Source organism: Sphaerodactylus townsendi, linkage group LG17, assembly GCF_021028975.2.
Source record: "Sphaerodactylus townsendi isolate TG3544 linkage group LG17, MPM_Stown_v2.3, whole genome shotgun sequence".
NCBI classification, from domain to species: Eukaryota; Metazoa; Chordata; class Lepidosauria; order Squamata; family Sphaerodactylidae; genus Sphaerodactylus; species Sphaerodactylus townsendi.
This window is the reverse complement of record NC_059441.1, coordinates 15,338,654-15,362,118: the sequence shown is the minus strand read 5'-3', so window position 1 is coordinate 15,362,118 and position 23,465 is coordinate 15,338,654. Positions and strand designations below refer to the sequence as shown.

The 23,465-nt window shown below is 48.0% G+C and overlaps 1 protein-coding gene across 1 annotated transcript in view; it reads left to right on the top strand.

Moving 5' to 3' along the window:
- Positions 1-23,465, top strand: part of DMXL2 (Dmx like 2) — an 89,403-nt gene that overhangs the window by 41,515 nt on the left and 24,423 nt on the right. The window contains exons 11-23 of the mRNA XM_048519745.1: positions 899-1,176; positions 2,340-3,033; positions 4,495-4,616; positions 6,693-6,782; positions 8,049-8,166; positions 8,416-8,535; positions 10,329-10,556; positions 14,876-16,552; positions 16,951-17,061; positions 18,928-19,097; positions 19,653-19,750; positions 20,574-20,739; positions 22,418-22,682. Coding sequence (XP_048375702.1) covers positions 899-1,176; positions 2,340-3,033; positions 4,495-4,616; positions 6,693-6,782; positions 8,049-8,166; positions 8,416-8,535; positions 10,329-10,556; positions 14,876-16,552; positions 16,951-17,061; positions 18,928-19,097; positions 19,653-19,750; positions 20,574-20,739; positions 22,418-22,682 — 4,137 coding nt within the window. The remainder of the gene's footprint in view (positions 1-898; positions 1,177-2,339; positions 3,034-4,494; positions 4,617-6,692; positions 6,783-8,048; positions 8,167-8,415; positions 8,536-10,328; positions 10,557-14,875; positions 16,553-16,950; positions 17,062-18,927; positions 19,098-19,652; positions 19,751-20,573; positions 20,740-22,417; positions 22,683-23,465) is intronic.

Below are 23,465 nucleotides of genomic sequence, written 5' to 3'. Positions count from 1 at the left end.
GCAGACTGGAGGTCTGCAGTAGGACAGGTGAATCAATGAGAACCCTGCTCTGCCCCCAGCTCCAGTCATGGGAATTTACCACTGGATCCTTCCATTTTCTGCAGTGAAGTGACTAGACGTCAGTCGCAGGATTAAAGCAGATCTTCACTGGGGTTCCTTTCATGTTCGTTCCACTTAAGAGGGTTAGATCACCCCCAGAGTGGATCCTGTTACCTTTTTAAATCCCGCATTTAACAAGCACCAGCCTTAAGTCATGGGTTCATTGGGACCCTTGGGTAGTTTCCAGCTTTGGTGTGCGGAGCAAGCGTGATTCTTATGTCATTATTGCTGTTTTAATTTGTACCCCACTTTTCTCCATGAAGGGGACTCACAGCGGCTTTCAGGTTGTTCCCCGCTCCTCAGTTTAATCTTCACAAGAGGGTTGTGAGGGTTAAACTGAGGAGCGGGGAACAGTCTGAAAGGTGAGGCTGAGAGATTGTGATGAGCCCAGGTTCACCTAGTGGGTTTCCAAGGTTGAGCAAAAGATTCGAACTTGGTTGTCGCACATCCTAGGCCCCTTCCGCACATGCAGAATAATGCACTTCCAATCCACTTTCATAGTTGTTTGCACGTGGATTTTGCTATTCCGGACCATAAAATCCAGCTTCAAAATGCATTGAAAGTGGACTGAAAATGCATTATTCTGCATGTGCGGAAGAGGCCCTCGCCCCTCACTCTAAGTGCTAAACCACACCAGCTCTGATTCTGATGTAATATCATGGGGGTATCAAAAGAGAGGAAGGCAGGAATCAAAAGGGTATCATGGGGGGTATCAGAAGAGAGGAAGGCAGGAATTGGAGCATGCAGGAGGCAGGGGAATTTGTGCACTGAGCCAATGAAATTTTACATCTCATTTCAGAGTTGTCTCTCGATAGAGAATCTGAGACGGGGACGGGGACGGGTTCCTCGGAACACGAAGACGGAGAAAGAGAGGGGAGCCCCAAAATTCTTTCCCCAGTTGCTGTGTCTGTCCCCCTTCCCACGGTTTTGCTGGATCGTAAGATAGAAATGCTCCTAAAAGAATGGAACAAGAATCCCGACATGCTGTTCACCATCCATCCTATTGATGGCACCTTTCTAGTGTGGCATGTGAAATATTTGGATGAATACAACCCTGGAATCTTTAGACAAGTTCAGGTAAGGGGGAGTTGGAAAAGTTTGGGTCCTCTTGGTTCATGTTTTAAACTGCACTTTTGATTGTACCTTTTATTAATGAAGCATGGTTTTTATTTTATTTATTTAATAAATAACCTCCTACGCAGTGGCGTAGCCTGTGCACTCCCACACACGCCAGCTGGGTGACCTTGGGCTAGTCACAGCTTCTCAGAGCTCTCTCAGCCCCACCTACCTCACAGGGTGTTTGTTGTGAGGGGGGAAGGGAAAGGAGATTGTCAGCCCCTTTGAGTCTCCTGCAGGAGAGAAAGGGGGATATAAATCCAAACTCTTCTTCTTCTTCTTTGGTTTTGTGAGTCAAGGTAGGTTTATTCATGCTAAATTGCTTTCCGCGTTCTATTTATTGGTTATGACCGGGATCTATTTATTTGTTTATTTATACTCTACCTTTCTCCTCATTGGAGACCCAAAGTGTCTCCGCCATTTTATCCTCACACTTTCCCAGAGAGGTAGGTTAGGCTGAGCAGATGTGACTGGTCCAAGATCACCCAGCAAACTGTTGTGGAAGAGAAGGAGAAGAGTTTAGATTTACACCCCACCTTTCTCTCCTTGTGAGAGAGAGTTCAGAGAGCACTGTGACTAGCCCAAGGTCACCCAGCAGAAATTAGGAGTGCAGAAACACATCTGGTTCACCAGATAAGCCTCTGCCACTCAGGTGGAGGAGTGGGGGAATCCAACCCGGTTCTCCAGATTAGAATCCACCTACTCTTAACCACTACACTACACTGGCCAATGAGAGAGGATTTAATCCTAGGTCTCCAGATCCAAATCCAGCCCTCTAACCACAATACCACACTTGCTCAAGAGCTCAGTGGCTCTGGTTTTTATCAGTAAAATATCTTCTGATTTAACAAGAAGTTAATTGGTAATGTTTTCTGACAGGGCTTCTTATGTATGGGGTGCTGTGTGGTTTCCGGGCTGTATGGCCGTGTTCTAGCAGCATTCCCTCCTGCTAGAATACGGCCATACAGCCCGGAAACCACACAGAACCCCAGTGATTCCGGCCGTGAAAGCCTTCGACAATACTTCTTATGTATGTTTGGGAAATGAGACTTGGTACAAATACCACAGTTTATCTTAATAACCCCTCTGGGTCTCTCTTTTTTTCTCTCTCTCTCTTTTTAAAGGTTTCCTTTTCCTCTCAGATTCCAGTTGCTTTCCCTTCAGGAGATGCGAGTTCCCTCAGTAAAAACATTATGATGTACGCCTGCACTACCTCTGCGAAAGAAACCCACAATGCCCTGCAACAGGAGAACTCCAGCGTTTTCGACGATGCCTCTGGATTGAGACCAAGCGGGACCCAGGACGGTTCGAGTGTGAACATCACTGTCCCCACCGTCATGATGGTTTCCAAACACATCGACGGCTCCTTAAACCAGTGGGCTGTCTCGTTCGCGGACAAATCCGCTTTCACGATGGTGCACACCGTCACTCACAAGTTTAGGTATTGCGGGCATCGGTTTCATCTCAACGACCTGGCCTGCCACTCCGTACTCCCCTTGCTGTTAACGTCTTCCCACCACAACGCGCTGTTGACCCCCGATGCCGATCAGCCGTGGGACTCGGACGGCCTAAACAAAATAGTGGACCCCATGCGTCTCCTCAAAGGCTCGTCCAGGCAGCAGCTCCGAAATGCGGCCACTCGGACCTTCCACGATCCAAACGCGATCTACAGCGAACTGATTCTGTGGCGGGTAGACCCCATTGGTCCCCTGTCCTACACCGGAGGAGTGTCAGAGCTGGCTCGTATTAATTCCCTGCGTACCTCAGCTTTTTCTAACGTGGCCTGGCTTCCGACTCTGATTCCCAGCTACTGTCTTGGTGAGTGCTTATGGGGTTTGCATTCCAAGCAAGGGGGGGTGGTACGCTGTTCCGTGAAATTTTGCACATAACTCCAGCTTTGTCGCTGAAGGCCCAGGTCACCCTGTTGGCCCAGATGGCTTTTTACCACCTGCGGCAGGCACGGCAACTGGCCCCGTACCTCTCCCGTTCTGATCTAGCAACAGTGATCCATGCAACGGTCACCTCCAGGTTAGTCTACTGTAACTCGCTCTACGCGAGCTTGCCTTTAGCCATGATCCGGAAATTAAAACTAATTCAGAATGCAGCAGCCAGGCTGCTTACTGGCAGTTCGAGCAGGGATCGAATCACACCGATCCTACACCATCTGCACTGGCTGCCGATTGAGTTCCGGATTATGTTTAAAGTGTTGGTTTTGACCTTCAAAGCCGTTCGTGGTCTCGGACCTGCATACCTGAGGGACCGCGTCTCCCCATATTGCCCTGGTAGGCCCCTCCGCTCCTCGGAGGAGGACCTACTCGTGATCCCTGGCCCAAAAATGATCAGGCTGGCCTCGACGAGGGGCAGGGCCTTTTCGACCTGGTGGAACAGGCTCCCTAGGGAGATCAGGGCCCTGCGGGACTTACAGAGTTTCTGCAGGGCCTGCACGACAGACCTGTTCCGCCAGGCGTTTGGCCAGCCTGGTTAAAAATACATCTACCATGTCATCTGGCCTTCCGTGGGCACAAGGGGGGGAGGGGGGTAGCCAGACGCCGTCCACATTTTTTAATGGGTTCTGTTTTTATGTAATTGGTATCTAAATTATGTTTTAATGTATGTTTTAACCTGTTGTGAACCAGCCTGAGCCCTCAGGGGGGAGGGCGGTATATAAAACTAATAATAAATAAAAATAAAAAACTTCGTGAGAGCTCTTTTGGTCTCTCCTTGTTTGCTTTCCCGCTGGAAACGTGTGGTTCTCCACAGTGCTTAATGCCTTAAATCACTGTTTTCAAAATTATAGAAGCCCCTGTCTGCAAGCCCTGTTTTTACATATCTTGGTTCTGGTTCAATTTAAATTTCCTTGACAGTTCAAAGTAGAAATTCTGTTTGTTGTACAAGCCAGATACGATGTCGTCTTCCTGACAGATTTGGAGTGGGGGAGCCTTCCCTATCTGGGGGAGGTTTTCTTCCTAGTCATTTTTTGGTAAATCTTTATATGATATGATGTTAGATGAGGTTTCCTTTGCTTTGTCTGCACAGACTTGCTAATAGAGTGTTTTTTAATCCTTTACGATTCCAGCTGGAAAGAAATACGTGCTCAGATTTAACCTTGTTTCACATTCAACTCCAGATTCCGCAGCGGTAAAAAACATTGTTCAATTTGCTGCCTGGTGGAACCTAATGAAATTACTTAATGCCTTCATGCTCTTCGCAGCGATAATTAATAAAGCATTAAAAGTTGTGCAGCGTGTCAGACTGACATTTGGCATGTTTTTAAATTAGGCACCTACTGTAATTCCGCTAGCGCTTGCTTCGTGGCCTCGGACGGCAAAAACCTGCGGTTGTACCAAGCTGTGGTGGACGCCCGAAAACTTTTGGATGAACTAAGTGACCCTGGATCCTCCGTACGTATTTAATATGGGGACTTCTTGGAGTATAAATAAATCCCAGTAGCAGAGGTGGGATCCAGCAGGTTCTCACAGGTTCCCGAGAGTAGGTTACTAATTATTTGTGTGTGCCGAGAGGGGGTTACTAATTGGTGATTTTGCCATGTGATTTTTGCCTTAATTATGCCCCTCCTCTCAGCAGTAGCGCCCAGAACTTGAAGCAGTCTAGCAGGAGGTGCACCAGCGTGCGTGGCAGCCTGCGCCTGCGTGCATTCGTTTCCCGCCCAAGGACCAGCGCAGCAGCTGCGTCCTTGCCACAGCCCCGCCCAGGAATGTCCCACCCCTGGAATGCCTGGCCATGCCCCCGTTGTGCCCCACCCAGCCCCATTGGCGCTATGCCACAGTTTGAATCCCACCACCATGGGAACCTGTTACTAAAATTTTTGGATCCCACCATTGCCCAGTAGGCTTTGTCCTACAATTCTCTTTTCAATCTCAATTGTAATATTTGATTCTGGTGGGTTTTCCCGGCTGTGTGGCTGTGGTCTGGTGGATCTTGTTCCTAACGTTTCGCCTGCATCTGTGGCTGGCATCTTCAGAGGTGTATCACAGAGGGAAGTCTGTTACACACTGTGTCCAGAGAGAAAGAAATGTTTGGGGTATATATTGTCCATGTCCCAGGGTTCCTTTCTCTCTGGACACAGTAGGTAACAGACTTCCCTCTGTGATGCACCTCTGAAGGTGCCAGCCACAGATGCAGGCGAAATGTTCGGAACAAGATCCACCAGCCCACAGCCTGGAAAACCCACCAGAATCAGTTGAATCTGGCCGTGAAAGCCTTCGACAATACAAATTAAATATTTGTTTGCCTTTAAGTGTATGTTGCAGTGGTGTAGACTAGGCTAGCCTGAGCTCACCAGATCTTAGAAGCTAAGCAAGGTCAGCCCTGGTTGGTAGTTGGATGGGGGACCACCCAGGGGTACCATTGGCATCAGATTAAACTCATTATGAAATTGATTTTGTAGTAGGGGAGACACACTCAATGATGCGGCTGACCTCCACTCGGGCCAGGGCCTTTATAGCTCTGGCCCCTGCCTGGTGGAACACTCTCCCTCCAGCTGTCCGGGCCCTGCGGGACCTTGGCGATTTCCGCAGGGCCTGTAAGACTGAGTTGTTCCACCGGGCCTTTGGAGAGACCAGCCGCTGAGTGTGCCCCCTCCCCCATTCCATGGGTCCCCAATATCATCGGGCCCCACTGCCTCTCCCCCCCTCCTTCTAGGAGGACTTAGTTTAAGTGAGATGCCTATCTTAGGAAACAACTGCTGTTTTTATTATATTTATGGAAGCTGTATTATGATTATTTTATATATACGGCTTTATGTTGTACACCTCCCAGAGCCCTTCGGGGATGGGGCAGTATATTAGACAGACAGACAGACAGACAGACAGACAGACAGACAGACAGACAGACAGACAGACAGACAGATAGATAAATAGATTTTATTTATTTTTATTTATTATTTAAACTTTTATACCGCCCCATCCCCGGGGGGCTCTGGGCGGTGATATGGATGGATGGATGGATGGATGGATGGATGGATGGATGGATGGATGGATGGATGGATGGATGGATGGATGGATGGATGGATGGATGGATGGATGGATGGATGGATGGATGGATGGATGGATGGATGGATGGATGGATGGATGGATGGATGGATGGATGGATGGATGGATGGATGGATGGATGGATGGATGGATGGATGTGTTTTAAAAATTTGTTCTGTTTTATATGCCAATAAAGGCTTGTGTTGTTGTGATAGATAGATAGATAGAGAGAGAGAGAGAGAGAGAGAGAGAGAGAGAGAGAGAGAGAGAGAGAGAGAAGAATAAACAGAGAAGTATCCTTTAAGATCAAACCTGAAAGCCATCTTCTCCTGCCTCTGGATCTCTAACAATTGCAGCTTAATATTTTCTAATTATTTCACGGGAGTGCAAAGAGCTGGGGGCCTGTGGTGGCAACTGACATTGATCAACTTGTTCTCTGTGCAAATCATTGATGTTCGGCCATCTTCTTCCTTGCTTCCGCTTTAGAAACTAATTGGCGAGGTGTTTAATATTGTGAGTCAGCAATCAACAGCTCGGCCAGGGTGCATTATCGAATTAGATGTCATCACTGACCAGGTAAATATATTGGCCAATTCTTATGTGGATCATTTAAGCGGTATCTGTTGTTTCCTTATTTGGCAGAGTTCTGCGCTCAAAGGCGTATCTATGGAAAATGGCGCTCGGGGCAAGCTCTCAAATTGCGCCCCCTCCCAGCTGTCCTGGGCACTGCACCCATTCCAGCCACTCCCCGCCAAACTCCCCCTTAGCCACCAAACCCCCACTAAAAAACCCTTTTGGCACATTACCTTTAAAATTCTGAGAACTGCAGTGTATATAGTGCATTATGCCAGTTATCCAAGAAGAAGAAGAAGAAAAGAAGAGTTTGGATTTATATCCCCCCTTTCTCTCCTGCAGGAGACTCAAAGGGGCTTACAATCTCCTTGCCCTTCCCCCTCACAACAAACACCCTGTGAGGTAGGTGGGACTGAGAGAGCTCCAAGAAGCTGTGACTAGCCCAAGGTCACCCAGCTGGCATGTGTGGGAGTGCACAGGCTAATCTGAATTCCCCAGATAAGCCTCCACAGCTCAGGCGGCAGAGCTGGGAATCAAACCCGGTTCCTCCAGATTAGATATACGAGCTCTTAACCTCCTACGCCACTGCTGCTCCTAGAGAGCCTAGAGATGAGAGGGTTGGGGAATGATGATGCTAGAGTTGGTCCTCCTAAAAGCTGCCATTTCCTCCAGGAGGAACATAAATACCTGTTTTCGAGGAGATCTGTTACAGTGGTCCTGGGCAAAACTCCCAAGATCCACCTGGAAGAGGTGAAGAGCATCCCCAACCATGTTTGCTATGGCACAATTCTTCCATGATGAAGAAGAAGAAGAGTTTGGATTTATATCCCCCCTTTCTCTCCTGCAGGAGACTCAAAGGGGCTTACAATCTCCTTGCCCTTCCCCCCTCACAACGAACACCCTGTGAGGTAGGTGGGACTGAGAGAGCTCCAAGAAGCTGTGACTAGCCCAAGGTCACCCAGCTGGCGTGTGTGGGAGTGTACAGGCTAATCTGAATTCCCTAGATAAGCCTCCATAGCTCAGGCGGCAGAGCTGGGAATCAAACCCGGTTCCTCCAGATTAGATACATGAGCTCTTAACCTCCTACGCCACTGCTGCTCCCAAGAACTCCCAAGAACTGTGACTAGCCCAAGGTCACCCAGCTAGCGTGTGTTGAGTGCACAGGCTAATCTGAATTCCCCAGATAAGCCTCCGAGTGCTGTAGGAATTTGCATTGTTTCATTCCTTGATTAGGTGAGGTTATTAATAACTGTTTTATGGTATTTCCAGTGTGGGTCAAACACGCAGTTACTTCATGTCTTCCAAGAGGACTTCATTTTGGGATACAAGCCACATAAGGAAGATATCGAGCTTAAAGAAACAGAGATATTTTTCCAGCCGTCTAAAGGTACAGTGGAGTAACTGAAAGTTAATGTTTCCCCTATGCAAAGAATGGCTTAGAATGGCCTGAAACTATCCGAGCATTTTCATGAATGGAAGAATTTGGGGTTTTTTTCTTGATCTCTCAGTAAACATTTTAAAAATTAAAAAAGATCTTTTGCTCGATATTTTGTGCGAGCCGGTTTTTTAAAATAGCGTTAAAATTTGTTTTTATTAAAATGCCAAGTTCACACAATGCTTGAATTTTTTTAAAAAGGTTATCGCCCACCACCCTTCTCTGAGAAATTCTATCTAGTCGTAATTGAAAAAGATAGCAGTGGCTGCTCAACGCTTCATATGTGGCATCTTCACCTGAGATCTGTCCAAGCGTGTGTAGGTGAGTTGAAATTTCCTATCTCTAGCAATATAAGAACATCATATTGGAATCCAATATGTAATGTGTATTCAATAGAAGAGGAAGAGGAGGAGGAGGAGGAGGAGTTTGGATTTATATCCCCCCTTTCTCTCCTGCAGGAGACTCAAAGGGGCTGACAATCTCCTTGCCCTTCCCCCCTCACAACAAACACCCTGTAAGGTGGGTGGGGCTGAGAGAGCTCTGAGAAGCTGTGACTAGCCCAAGGTCGCCCAGCTGGCGTGTGTGGGAGTGCACAGGCTAATCTGAATTCCCCAGATAAGCCTCCACAGCTCAGGTGGCAGAGCGGGGAATCAAACCCGGTTCCTCCAAACCCGATACCTCCTACGCCACTGCTGCTCCTTTGGGGTAGATTTTTTTAAAAACCTCTTATTTATTCCTTAGTATTTTTTCAGCTCTGTTCTGTTTAGTATACTGTGCTGTGAACTCAGCAAAATCTGTTGGCGTCAATGACATGACGCAACATTTGCAGGCAAAAGGGCTTTGTTTATATGTCTGATCTCCCAGGGTGGAGGTCAGTGTGTCTAGAGGTATTGAAGGTCAGCCTGGGTAAGATTTGTAAGCATTTGACTGTGGTTCAAAGCCTGAAATACTGTGAGCCAAAACACGGCTGGGTTTTCAAGATCCACAGCAGCACATGTTGCTGGTGCATGATTAGGTTGCTTAAACACTGGTCATAGTCCAACACAGTGTTCAGTGTGCTTAAGCCACAGGTGTCAAACTCACGGCCCTCCAGATGTTATGGACTACAGTTCCCATCATCCCCTGTCAGCATGATGCATTATGCTGGCAGGGGATGATGGGAACTGTAGTCCATAACATCTGGAAGGCCGCGAGTTTGACCCCTATGGCTTAAGCCCACTGAAGTCAACAGATGCAATTCTGTGTAGGGTTGTGGCTGTTGTCTTCAGAGGGATCTATTAAGGCCAAATGGGCACAGAATTGCAACCCAAAACATGCCAATCGCATAATAAAAGAATATAATTTATACATTTTTAAAGGGAACTGAAATATCATTAAGTCACTGTAAGAATTAAATCACAGCCCTGAGAACCCAGTCTGTCAAGATAGTTGGACTTGGTCACCCATGTTTTGGTGACAATGAGATAAATTGAGCGTTGCCATTTTTTTCTGTTGTCCTCTCCTCAGATCCCAAAAACGAGATCGAACATATGACAAACCACACAGTGGGATGCGAAGGAAGCAAAAAGCGGAGTTAGCACGTTAGCCCTTTGTTCCGCATACATCTTACAGAAAATGTGTAATAGATTTAACAACCAGAAACATGGTCATGTCCTTGAAACCATGGCTTGCTGATCTGGAATTAGCTCAGTGTGCATATGAGGAAGCAGATAACTAATTGATCCTTTAGATCACAAGTGTCAAACTCGTGGCCCTCCAGATGTTATGGACTACAGTCCCCATCATCCCTTGCCAGCATCATGCTGGCAGGGGATGATGGGAACTGTAGTCCATAACATCTGGAGAGCCGCGAGTTTGACACCTATGCTTTAGATCCTTTTGGGCTCATTTATGTAGTATTAAGGTGTGGTTTGGTGTTACATGTAAACTTGGCCTTAATGTTCGTTGAGTACATTATGCCATAATAGATTGGCTTGTTTCCAAAAACTTGGGGAATTTTTTTCCCAGGCTGCTTTTTGTTATCTAAAGTTTATTTGCCTAGATTTATTTGTTTTAAAGACATCTGTTATGATTATTTATCATCATGCTGATTATGCATCTTGCTTCTTTAAAAGCAAAATCTACGGAAGTTCAGTCATCCGAAAACCTGCTAACCATCCCGGGCCAAAAGACTGTGGAATCGTCCCCAGAGACGTCACCCAGCGCCGGTCCAATGCCGCGTTCCTCATCCGTTGCAAACCTCCAAACAGCTAGTAAACTTATTCTGAGCTCCAGCCTTGTCTACAGTTACCCGTTGGATCTTCCTGCTGGTGTAGAAGTTATACGAGCGACCCCTTCTGCAGGTACACCAGTGCACCAAATGGGCCATACGTTACATGCAAAAAACAGTATTGTATATGTAGAAAACAGCGCAGTGAGAGCTGGATAATACATACAGCAAACACATAATACCCATTCTGCACAGTGGTATAGTCCCCAGTCTTCTTCCCTTTATAAAAGTGTCTTCCTGAGCCATTTCTTTGGAATGTAACCCTATCACTTTTATGTCCTAACCTTGATAGCCCAGGCTGGCCCAATCTTATTAGAGCTTGGAAACTAAGTGCAGAATAATACACTTTCAATCCACTTTCAATCCACTTTACAGCTGGATTTTACTGAGCAGACCAGGTGCTCGGGAGCAGCAGCAGCAGCAGCAGAAGGCCATTGCTTTCACATCCTGCATGTGAGCTCCCAGAGGCATCTGGTGGGCCACTGCAAGTAGCACAGTGCTGGACTAGATGGACTCTGGTCTGATCCAGCAGGCTCTTTCTTATGTTCTTAACTGTGTGAAATAGCAACATCCACTTGCAAACAGTTATGAAAGTGGATTGAAAGTGCATTATTCTGCAGGTGCTGAAGTGCCCTAAGCGAGGTTGGTCCTGGCTCGTACTCAGTTAGGAGACCAGGCCAACTCAATCTTGTTAGATCTCAGAAACTAAGCAAGGTTGGTTCTGGCTTGTACTCAGTTGGGAGAAGTCCAGAGTCCCTATGCAGAGGCAAGCAATGGCAAACCACCTCTGAATGTCTCCTGCCTTGAAAACCCTGCGGGGTTACCATGGACTGGCTGACTTGACAGCCACCATTACCAAACCACCATTACTTTTACAGAAACTTTATATTCCTAGCTTTCAGAGCTGCATTTGCTTCAGTATTCTTGTTCCTCGTCACTAATATGATAATAGATATGACGGTAGGCGGGGGCCATATGAAAGAAGGCGAAGGAGCAGCTGCTTTGCTCGTTCCCCTTCTGACCTCCGTCCTATCCCGCGATATGCAGGCTGTGGAGTTCAGGCATACCCTGCTTCGTCCTTGGTGTTAATAAATGCCAGGTCCATCAATAATAAGACCGCGACGCTCCGGGATTTTCTCGGGGCTCAGCAGGTGGACCTGGCTTGCATTACTGAAACCTGGGTGCGGGATGGTGAGATGGTCGCCTTGGGCGAAGTCTCCCCCCCCAGGTTTCGTGTGCATTCACCAGTCACGAACCCAGGGCCGGGGGGGTGGAGTGGTGTTGTTTGTCCGGGATTCGATCCCTTTCAGGGCTGTCCCTGTCCCGAGGATCACTGGTATTGAGTGTGCCGGCCTGGAGTGGATGTCCTCGGAGAGGTTGGCTGTCTTCCTGGTGTACCAGTCACCTAGCGCACCGGGAGATAGCTTGTCGCAGCTGCTGGAGGCGGTGGCTGACTGGGCGTTGCGGTTCCCCAGGCTGGTTGTCCTGGGTGATTTCAACGTCCATGTTGACACTGCCTCAAAGTTCCGCAGAAATGGCTGCTTGGACCTGGTCAATCATCCATGGCGGCAGCTGGGCCTCTCCTTGATCAGCACTCTGGCCCCACACCCGCTGAGGCTGGTCACACTCTGGATTTTGGTCTTGAATTCCGGGTCAGGAGTAAATAATAGTGCATTATCCTCTGTTGCTAGAGGTGCCATGGTCCGACCATTTTGCCCTGAAGGTCGGATCGGACTCTCTGCTCCAACCCCGTCTGGCTGACCGGGCTGATTTATCACCCAGCCAGCGAGGAGACTTATGGATCCCACTGGTTTCCTGTAAGATGCTCTGTGGGATCCACAGAACCCACTGGCACCCTTGATGAGCAAGTGGAAGACTGGAATTCCAGGCTCTCCGATGCCATCGAGGTGTTTGCTCCCCAGCGGCCTCTGCGCCCCCGTTCTCGGCTGGCTCCCTGGTATACCGAGGAGCTGCGCCCGGATGAAAGCAGGGGAGCTCAGCAGGCGTCTGCGGCGAGTGTGGAGAGGAAGTCTGCGTGATGGTAGCGATCTCGTCTTTTAGAACCGCGTTTATATGAAGGCCTATGAGATGGCGACTTCAAAGTAGCAGCGAGCTTATTTTACTGCCGTCCTCTCTTCGCGTCTGCTAGCTCTCGCCCAACAAAATTGTTTCGGATTGTTCGTTCCCTCACTTCCTTGTCGGAGGGGCTGCAAATTCCCAATTGGATATCGAAGCTGTAGAGGCATTTATGAGCTTTTGCGGATAAAGATTAGCGTCGCTCCACCAGGATGACCTTCCATCCCGCGTTTGAGACAGTTAGTGAACTGGGGGCTCCATGGCCGTCTTCTGATCCTTGTTTGGATCAGTTTTCCCTGCTCTCAGAGCCTGAGTAGCTTCGACAGAGTCCTGGCTACTGTTAGACCACCACAGCCACCTGTCCTCTGGATCTCTATTGCCCTCCTGGCTAGTTAAAAGGCCCTGCCGGGGGGAGCTACAAGAGCCCCACCTGTTGCGAGTATTATTAACAACTCCCTTGAGCAAGAGGAGTTTTTCCGGGTTGGGTTGAAGGAAGGCGGTGGATCGCCCACTCCTGAAAAAAGACCATCCTTAAGATCCTAGTGATCTGGCCAATGGTACAGCCCAGTCGAATCTTTCGTTTTCACCGTGCCGGTAAGGTAATTGAGAGAGTGAGTGTTGCGGAGCAGCTTCAGGCCTTTCTGGAGGACACATCAGCCTTTTCGATCCCCTTCCAGTCCGGCTTCCGTGCTGGGCATGGGGCCGAGAGACCGTCCTTGTTTGCCATCACAGATGCGGCTCCGCATGCATTTTGATCAAAGAGGCCGGATCGAGCTAGCTGGTGTTGCTTTCGATCTTACGCGGCGTTTGATGTGGTGCGACCGACAACACTTTTGACCCACCGCCTGGCTGTGTCCGGAGTCACGGGGCACTGTCCTTCAGTGGATTGCCTCGTTTTCTCCACGATGATAGGGGTCAGCAGGTGTGAATGAATGGGACCAGGCCTCCCAGCGGTGCCCACTTTATTGTGGGTGTGCCCCAGGGGCCTTATTATCCCCGCTTTCTTATTTAATATCTACATCGCGACCCTTGCTCAGCTGGTGTTGTGGAGCTTTGGAGCTGGTCTGTCACCAGTATGCTGATGAGCACAGCAAGCTCATTCTGTTGATGGAAGGGGGCGGCCTCCACCCCAGCGGCTCTACAGCATTGTTTGGAAGCGGTTTGCCTAGATTGGTTGAAGCCAAGAGCAGGTTAAAAAACTTAATCCATCGAAGGCGGAGGTCCTTTGGCTGCAGGTTGCGGAAGGTGGGGAGAGTGGAGATTTCCAGCCACCAGTGCTGGAAGGGTCTCGATAAAGCCCGACCTCTTTGGCTTATGTAGCCTTCGGGGTTCACCCTGGATTCTTCATTATCCATGTGGAGACAGGTGGCTTATGATACCTTAAGCGGCTTTTCCATCTTAAGCCAATGCGCGGCGGCTGGCCCCCTATCTCTCCCAGGTCGACCTGGCCACAGTGATCCATGCCACGGTCACCTCCAGGCTGGACTACTGCAACTTGCTCTACGCGGGCCTTCCCTTGCGACTGATCCGGAAGTTAAAGCTGGTCCAGAATGCAGCGGCCCGGCTTTTGACAGGTGGTTCTTTTAGAGATCATATTACCCCTGTGCTGTACCGTCTGCACTGGCTTCCAGTGGAATTCCAGATCGTCTTCAAGGTGTTGGTGTTAACCTTTAAGGCCCTCAGAGGCTTGGGGCCTTCATACCTGCGAGACCGTCTAACCCCATATGTCCCAAATAGGCCTCTGCGATCTGCAGAGGCCAATTTGCTGGTAGTCCCCGGCCCCTCGTCGATACGGCTGGCCTCTACCTGGGCCAGGGCCTTTACAGCCCTGGCCCGTCCTGGTGGAATGCTTTACCATCTGCTGTCCAGGCCCTGCGGGACCCTGGTGAGTTCCGCAGGGCCTGTAAGACCGAGTTATTCCACCGGGTCTTTGGGGATGCCAGCCGCAGAGCTATACCTGCCCCCCCTGGATTGCCCCGACAGTTTTACCATCTTCAACATTGCCTACGATCGCATTGATACCGCTCCATTTTTGGGCGAAATGCTGGCCCTCCTGGCCTTTGGGTTGGGCGCCATCTGTGCATGCCTCTGGGCATGTATTTTTATTTGTAATTTTTGGAATTGCTGCTATAATGTATTTTAATGAATTTTAATGTTTTATTGTTGTATTGTAACTATGAGACCTTATATTGTACTTGTTTTATGTCTCATTGTACACCGCCCAGAGCCCTTCGGGGGTTGGGTGGTTTATTAAGTCTAATAAAATAATAATAATAATAATAATAAAATAATACTGAACTTTTTGATTCAACGTAGGACACCTGAGCTCTTCGTCCATCTATCCTGTCTGTCTCGCCCCTTATTTGCTGGTAACTTCTTGTTCTGATAATAAAGTGCGATTCTGGAGGTGTTCCGTAGAGACGGGGGAGAAAAGCAAAAATGGAACAACGGAGACCTACCGCTGGAAGAAGTGGCCCCTGATGAACGACGAAAGAGATGAAGACAGCAGCACGGTGTCTATCGTGGGAAGGCCCGTGGCGGTGAGCTGCTCCTACACGGGGCGCTTGGCTGTGGCCTACAAGCAACCCATTCAGCATAACGGATTTCTTTCCAAAGAGTTTTCTATGCACGTTTGCATCTTTGAATGCGAGTCGACCGGAGGATCCGAGTGGGCGTTGGAGCAGACGATTCACCTGGACGATTTGGTGAAAGTGGGGAGCGTCCTCGACGCGAGAGTTAGCGTGGACAGCAATTTGTTTGTGTACAGTAAATCGGACATCTTTCTAAACAAGGACAGGTACCTCATGCCAAATATCAAGCACCTGGTCCACTTGGACTGGGTTTCCAAGGAAGACGGCTCGCACATCCTTACGGTTGGCGTGGGTGCCAACATTTTCATGTACGGGCGCCTTTCGGGAATCGTGACGGAGCAAACCAGCAGCAAGGATGGCTTGGCTGTCATTACCTTACCACTAGGTGGTAGCATAAAGCAAGGTATCAAGTCCAAATGGGTACTGTTGAGATCAATTGACCTCGTGTCCTCCGTAGATGGTACCCCTTCCCTGCCGGTCTCTCTTTCCTGGGTAAGAGATGGAATACTGGTCGTGGGGATGGACTGCGAAATGCATGTCTATGCACAGTGGAAACATGCCACGAAATCAGGAGATGGGGGAAACAACGCCTTTTTGGCCGAAGATTCGCCCATGCCCGATCCGTTGAAAACGAGTCTTCTCTCAAAAAAGGCCAGTATAATTGACGGGGCTGGAATTGTGGACGATGTCTTTGGCACCCCCACTGTGATTCAAGATGGCGGTCTTTTTGAAGCTGCTCACGTCCTTTCTCCCACGCTCCCCCAGTATCACCCGACGCAGCTGTTGGAACTGATGGACCTGGGCAAGGTTCGCCGAGCAAAAGCCATTCTTTCGCATTTAGTGAAATGCATTGCAGGGGAGGTGGCGATTGTGAAAGATCCAGAGGCAGGAGAAGGCGGCTCCAAACGGCATCTTTCTCGCACTATTAGCGTAAGTGGCAGCACTGCAAAAGATGCCATCACTACTGGGAAAGATGGCACACGGGACTACACGGAGATAGATTCTATTCCTCCCCTGCCTTTGTACGCTCTCCTCTCGGCGGACCAGGATTCCACGTACAAAACCGAGGAAGTCACCAAAGGGCCCCAAGTCTCTGAGGATCACAAGAAAAGGAAAGCGGACGACCAGTACTCGGACCTTTTCCAGGTGCAGCAAGTCACGACAGACGACTTCATTGACTTTGAGCCAGAAAGGAGAGAGAATAGATCCAAAGTAATTAACCTGTCTCAGTATGGGCCAACTTACTTTGGCAGAGAGCACGCCAGCGTCCTTTCAAGCCATCTAATGCACTCTAGTTTGCCAGGACTCACCCGGCTGGAACAGATGTTCTTGGTCGCGTTGGCAGACACCGTGGCCACAACGAGCACTGAACTTGATGAGAACAGAGAGAAGCATTACTCAGGTAAACGAGCTGGCTTAATTTCTCATTAATACTCTCATTTGCTTGAATGAAAGAAAGCAGAATTGAATGTGCAGTTATTATGGCTTTTGCAAGCTTAGAGGATTATCCCTTCCTTTGCACTGTTCTTCTAATCTGAGATTTTCGTCTAGGCCGTTGACTTCTACCATAAGATTTTCCTTTCGACGATAAAGGTTTTTCTGAGGAAGAGTTTCGGAGAAGCTGAATTGGTCCAAAGGAAAATCTAACTAGAAAAGCAGGTCATAACTTTGATTAAGACCAGCCAGAATAATGCATCCTGATCGTTCCATTTGTGTCTTTCTGCAGTCTTGTATCAGCTGATCTGTACTTGTTCTGATATTTTTCTGAAGGCACATGCTACAAAAATGTTTTTTTTACAGGGAGAGACACGCTAGATGAGTGTGGCTTGCGGTATTTGTTAGCAATGCGTTTACATACGTGTCTCCTGACATCCCTCCCACCTCTGTACCGTGTTCAGCTACTCCATCAAGGTAATGAATGTTTTCATTTTTGGGGATCATTTGGTCGTCTTACAGGGGGTGGGGAGAGGAAATACAGAAATAATTTCAGGTACATCTAGAGGAGATAAACTGTCTTCTTGCTAAAAACTACCTGTGGGGATCTGGCCGTGTAATAGACACTGCTGCAATTGTATAGATCCGTGGAGTGTGATTGTGGAGTGTTATGTTATATGGACAGGATTGATGGTGAAGGTTAGCAGTAGTACATTAAGGAAGATAGCTGATCATTGTGTCTGGAGTGTTACCCTGCTTTTACAACATCTGGACACATAAGAACATAAGAACTAGCCTGCTGGATCAGACCAGAGTCATCTAGTCCAGCACTCTGCTACTCGCAGTGGCCCACCAGGTGCCTTTGGGAGCTCACATGCAGGAGGTGAAAGCAATGGCCTGCTGCTGCTGCTGCTTCTGAGCACCTGGTCTGCTAAGGCATTTGCAATCTGAGATCAAGGCAGATCAAGATTGGTAGCCATAGATCGACTTCTCCTCCATAAATCTGTCCAAGCCCTTTTTAAAGCTATCCAGGTTAGTGGCCATCACCACCTCCTGTGGCAGGATATTCCAAACACCAATCACACGTTGTGTGAAGAAGTGTTTCCTTTTATTAGTCCTAATTCTTCCCCCCAGCATTTTCAATGAATGCCCCCTGGTTCTAGTATTGTGAGAAAGAGAGAAAAATTTCTCTCTGTCAACATTTTCTACTTCTCCTCCATAAATCTGTCCAAGCCTTTTTAAAGCTATCCAGGTGAGTGGCCATCACCACCTCCTGTGGCAGGATATTCCAAACACCAATCACACGTTGCGTGAAGAAGTGTTTCCTTTTATTAGTCCTAATTCTTCCCCCCAGCATTTTCAACGAATGCCCCCTGGTTCTAGTATTGTGAGAAAGAGAGAAACATTTCTCTGTGTCAACATTTTCTACCCCATGCATAATTTTATAGACTTCAATCATATCCCCCCTCAGACGTCTCCTCTCCAAACTAAAGAGTCCTATAATCAGAACGAGTGGATTCCTCTTCTTCACCTGCCCAACATGATCCCGATAAAAACCTAGCGGCACCTTCTTGAAAAAAAAGATGCAAGGTCTTCTGGATGAACCTGTAGACCTGCCCTGGTCTTCATGTCAGTTATTCTCAGCTGTCCCCGCCCATAGTTAATACAGCAGTCCGTCCTATGACCTTTTTATTGGTGACCCCATTAGGGAGCATTGATTCTGGGACTTTTCCCTAAGGCTCCAGAATTGCTAGAACCAGCCCCATGTGTAGGCTGGGAAGAAGGGGGGGATGGGGGAATACTGTATCTGCATCAGTGGAATTGTATCAGTGGAATTAGAAGCTGTACTCAGTTTCATGTGTTTCCCTGTTAAGTTTGGTCGACACATTAGATCATAGAGCTAAAGCTGTTGCAGTTATTCTCATTATACTACGAACCTCGCAGCTGACAAGAGATTAGCAAGAACTTTGTTCAAAATACTGTATCCTGATTCCCATCTAGGGTAGTCAGGCAGTTGGCCCGCCCCCCAGGAACTTTGGAGGTGGGACAAGGAGCAGAAATGATGTCACGCAACTTGTCGACATCACTTCTGGGTGAAAACACAGACCAGGGCCATCCAGCTATCATATCACGGCCACGCAGTCTGGAAAACCCAGACGAGCCAGTACCCCCTACAGTTCAGGCACAAGGTCAGGTGGGTGGGCTGAACCAACTCTCGGTTGCCCACCTGGCCCACACAAACAGTTAGCTTTCTCCCACCCCAGTGCTATTTCTTGTGTGAAATGCCGCCGATCTTTAATCATGTTAAGCAAATGGGGTCTTTTTGTGTGTGTCATTCCCCAGGTGTTTCCACGTGCCACTTTGCCTGGGCCTTTCATTCCGAGGCCGAGGAAGAGTTGATCAACATGATTCCTGCTATCCAGCGAGGGGACCCGCAGTGGTCCGAACTTAGAGCCATGGGCATCGGCTGGTGGGTCAGAAATATTAACACTCTTCGAAGGTGCATGGAAAAGGTAATTGGGTCCCACTTTGCTTGCCTTCAGGGGAAATTATTTACTTTATTTTATATCTCACCTTTCTCCCCAATGGGGATTTGAAGTGCCTTAGATCGTGCTGCCTGGGGGTGTCATGGCGGCTACAGACACCTTTTTGGTGCTCGTCAATTATTTTCAGGAAGTGGGTGGGGTCAGGTAGGGCTTTTGCCCAGCAAGGCTTCTGATTGGCTGGTGAAGATTATATTGACTCTGCAGATGTTTAAAAATGTTGCTTTGGTAGCAACTGCCAATTCAGCACAAGGATCTTGGCTGTATGACTGAGGGTAGACTGCAGCATCCCTCGTAGGATTGGCTCCACTTCCTGTGGTAGAGTTATAGTGGTCCCTGAAAAGGTTGGAGACCCCTGCTCTGTACAGTGATTAGTTTTCTTCCATTCTTGTGAAGTTCTGATTTTCGATGACCCTCTACTTTCGATGAGTCCGCTCTACTTTTTGAGGGGGAGGGGAGCGTCTTCCTGTCAGTTTGGTGACATGGTGGAGTTTTTCGCTTCCTTACCCTCTTTGACCGTTACAGGTGGCAAAAGCAACATTCCAAAGGAACAACGAAGCCCTCGACGCTGCCCTCTTCTACCTTGCGATGAAGAAAAAGGCCGTGGTGTGGGGTCTCTTTCGGTAGGTTGTTTTCATCGGCTTGGACTTGTCATGCCCTTATATAAAGCAGTGGTGCGACCGCACTTGGAGTCCTGTGTCCAGTTCTGGTCGCCGCATCTCAAAAAGGATATTGAGGAGATAGAAAAAGTGCAGAGAAGGGCAACAAGGATGATTGAGGGACTGGAGCACCTTCCTTATGAGGAGAGGCTGCAGCGTTTGGGACTCTTTAGTTTGGAGAGGAGACGGCTGAGGGGGGATATGATTGAAGTCTATAAAATTATGCATGGGGTAGAAAATGTTGACAGAGAGACATTTTTCTCTCTTTCTCACAATACTAGAACCAGGGGGCATTCATTGAAAATGCTGGGGGGAAGAATTAGAACTAATAAAAGGAAACACTTCTTCACGCAACGTGTGATTGGTGTTTGGAATATGCTGCCACAGGAGGTGGTGATGGCCACTAACCTGGATAGCTTTAAAGGGGGCTTGGACAGATTTATGGAGAAGTCGATTTATGGCTAGCAATCTTGATCCTCTTTGATCTGAGATTGCAAATGCCTCAACAGACCAGGTGATCGGGAGCAACAGCCGCAGAAGGCCATTGCGTTCACCTCCTGCATGTGAGCTCCCAAAGGCACCTGGTGGGCCACTGCGAGTAGCAGAGAGCTGGACTAGATGGACTCTGGTCTGATCCAGCTGGCTTGTTCTTATGTTCTTATGGACTTGAAAACTGCTAGAATTTAAGAAATGGGTTGCAGAAATGATAGCAATTCCGATCAGCTTCCTGGAGCAACCATCCTGCTTCATGTACCCAAATATCCATCACTTGTTTGTTTACGAATAGGTCTCAACGCGATCAGAAGATGACAGAGTTCTTCAGCCATAACTTCAGTGAAGACCGGTGGCGCAGAGCGGCTTTGAAAAACGCTTTTGCTTTGTTGGGGAAACAGCGCTTTGAGCAATCTGCCGCCTTTTTCTTATTAGCGGGGTCGTTAAAAGACGCTATCGAGGTAACTAACAAAACACCATTATAATCCTTGCCTAATGTAATTATTACTACTGGCACGCCAGGTCAAGGAAGGAAAATTAGTTGGGATACCAGAAGTTCCTCTTAGCCCACGTTCTGACTGTTGGGAGCGATCATTTGTGTTTCGTGTTGTTGCTTTATTAGATGCCATGGTAATTCTTCAGTTATGATACAAATCTTTACTTTTTGTTCCATGTAATGCAAAATGAGTCAACCCATTGGGGAGACATTTGCACAAGGTTCTATCTAATACCTTTGTTGTAATCTGGTGGTAATTCTGTTGCCTTACGCGGCTTGGGACCCTCGTACCTGAGAGACCGCATTACCCCATATGCTCCTACTCGGCCTCTGCGTTCGGCAGAGGCCAATTTGCTGGTGGTTCCCGGCCCCTCAATGATGCGGCTGGCCTCCACACGAGCCAGGACCTTTACGGCCCTGGCTCCGGCCTGGTGGAACACTCTCCCTCCAGCTGTCCGGGCCCTGCGGGCCCTTGGTGAGTTCCGCAGGGCCTGTAAGACTGAGTTGTTCCGCCGGGCCTTTGGAGTGTCCAGTCGCTGAAGTGCGCCCCCTCTCCCCCCGCCCCCCTCCTTTGCTTTGCTCCTTGGGCTTTTGCCCACTATTTTATAATCTATTTGTATATTCTTATTTTAAGGATGAGTTTGGCCGCTCCCTCCTTTTGGGGGGCAGTTAAAGGAATTGGGCTACAGGACGCCATCACCATCATTATTATTGCTATTGCTTCTGCCCGCTGTTTAAATGGTTTTAATTGTTTTAATGGATTTTAGTGTACTTGGTCTTTATCGGGACCCTTGTTATATATTGCGTACATAGTGTTGTACACCGCCCAGAGCCCCTCGGGGATTGGGCGGTTTATAAATCCAAATAATAAATAATAAATAAAATAAAAATAAATAAATATAGTTTACAATGCAGTAACAGTGGAAAGCTAGCAAACTTCCAGAGGTGTAACTGTCTGTTTTGTTCACGGTTTACTGGCTTGGCTGTCAAAAGAAATTTACAATGCAAATAAACCCTACATTTTAAAATCTGAAATTCTAAATATGAGTGCTAGAACTACATCACTACATCACTACAACATGTCATACTTTGTCATAAGTATTTAATACAACTAACAGAGCCCAATCAGCGTCGAGCCTTTACTTGCACAAGATGTAACGTAGCTTTGTTGCAAGGCAGACAGTTGAAAATTCCCCATCACGTGTGCCATGCGCCCCTACCATGCCCCTATCCACCCCTGCCCCAGAATGCCCCTTCACACCCGGGCGTGTGCCCAGTGCATCGTACTGCCCAGTGTCCAGTACCCTTGGCACTCTGCAGCTGCTCAAACATGTGCTTTTGAACTACCCTCCTATGAGACAACCAGATAAAATCTTTTGCAACAGGTTTTGGCAAAGATAAAAGTTTGACAGACCAACACAAATATCTTATACCTGTTGAATAATGAGGATGCTAAAGTAACCAAGACAGCGGCCCAAATTTCTACATCTCGCCATTGATGCATCATCAAACAAGAGTTCTATAGTGCCATAGCCAATTCTCAAAATCTGTTATATTATGTATGACCTTTTTCCCCCTTGTCTGTCTTTATGCTGATACGCCAATAAAGGTTGTCTTGACTTGGCTTGACTACTTTGTCATAGGTATGCCTTGAGAAAATGGAAGACATCCAGTTAGCTATGGTTATTGCTCGTTTGTACGAGTCGGAATTTGAGATCTCCTCCACCTACACAGCCATCCTTTACGAAAAGATTTTGGGCTGTGAGAAAGACGGGACTGGATTCAAGTGTACTAAGCTGCACCCCGATCCTTTCCTGAGAAGCCTCGCTTATTGGATCATGAAGGAGTACCCCCGAGCACTCGACACTTTACTCGAACAGACACCAAAGGAAGACGACGAAAATCCAGGTAAAGCGATATTACAGTTGTGTAATAAATGTCAACCTTGCAGGTCAAATTTTACACATCAAGAATCAGCACACATTTTGAGCTGTATGTTTCCCAATGAATGCCATAAAATATAAAGGGCTAGGGGTACACGCATTGGCGTAAAAGCACAGGGGTCATGTACTTGAGAACGCCAGCAAGTCATGACTTTTAGTGTGTACAGAAGGCATGTATAGGTGTACCCCGCATCAGTGACGGAGCTACAAGGGGGCGGGAGGTGCACCGAGCACCAGGTGCACGCCTGGAGGAGAGGAAAATCGCCCCAGGCCCCTCCCCCTTTCCCTCCACGGTGCGCCCCCGCAGCACCCTCTTGTGGCGCCCCCCACCTCCCTTCCCACACTTACCTTAGTTCCTTTCCTTTTCCTAGAACTTTTTCAGACTGAAAAAAAGGCTTGTTCACAGTACAAGCTAAAAACAGCCTGAGAAACTACAGTTCCCAGGAGACCTTGGGGCTCACAAAGTCTCCTGGGAAGTATAGTTCCCATCAGGCCGTTTTTAAGCCTGAATGTGGGGATCTCTAATCAAAGGGGGTTCTGGTGTGGTGGACAACCCTCAAATAGCAGTATGATCTACACGATGAAATAGATGGTATTCCCAGTGGCTTTAGGACTAGTGGTTTGGAAAATTAGGGTTGGACCTAGTTGAGATGGAATCTGTTAGGCTTTCATAAGCTCTCCCCAGTCGACAGTATTTGTGCTGCCTGTTAGGCAAAACATCCATTCCTTGACTGAATTTTCGTATATT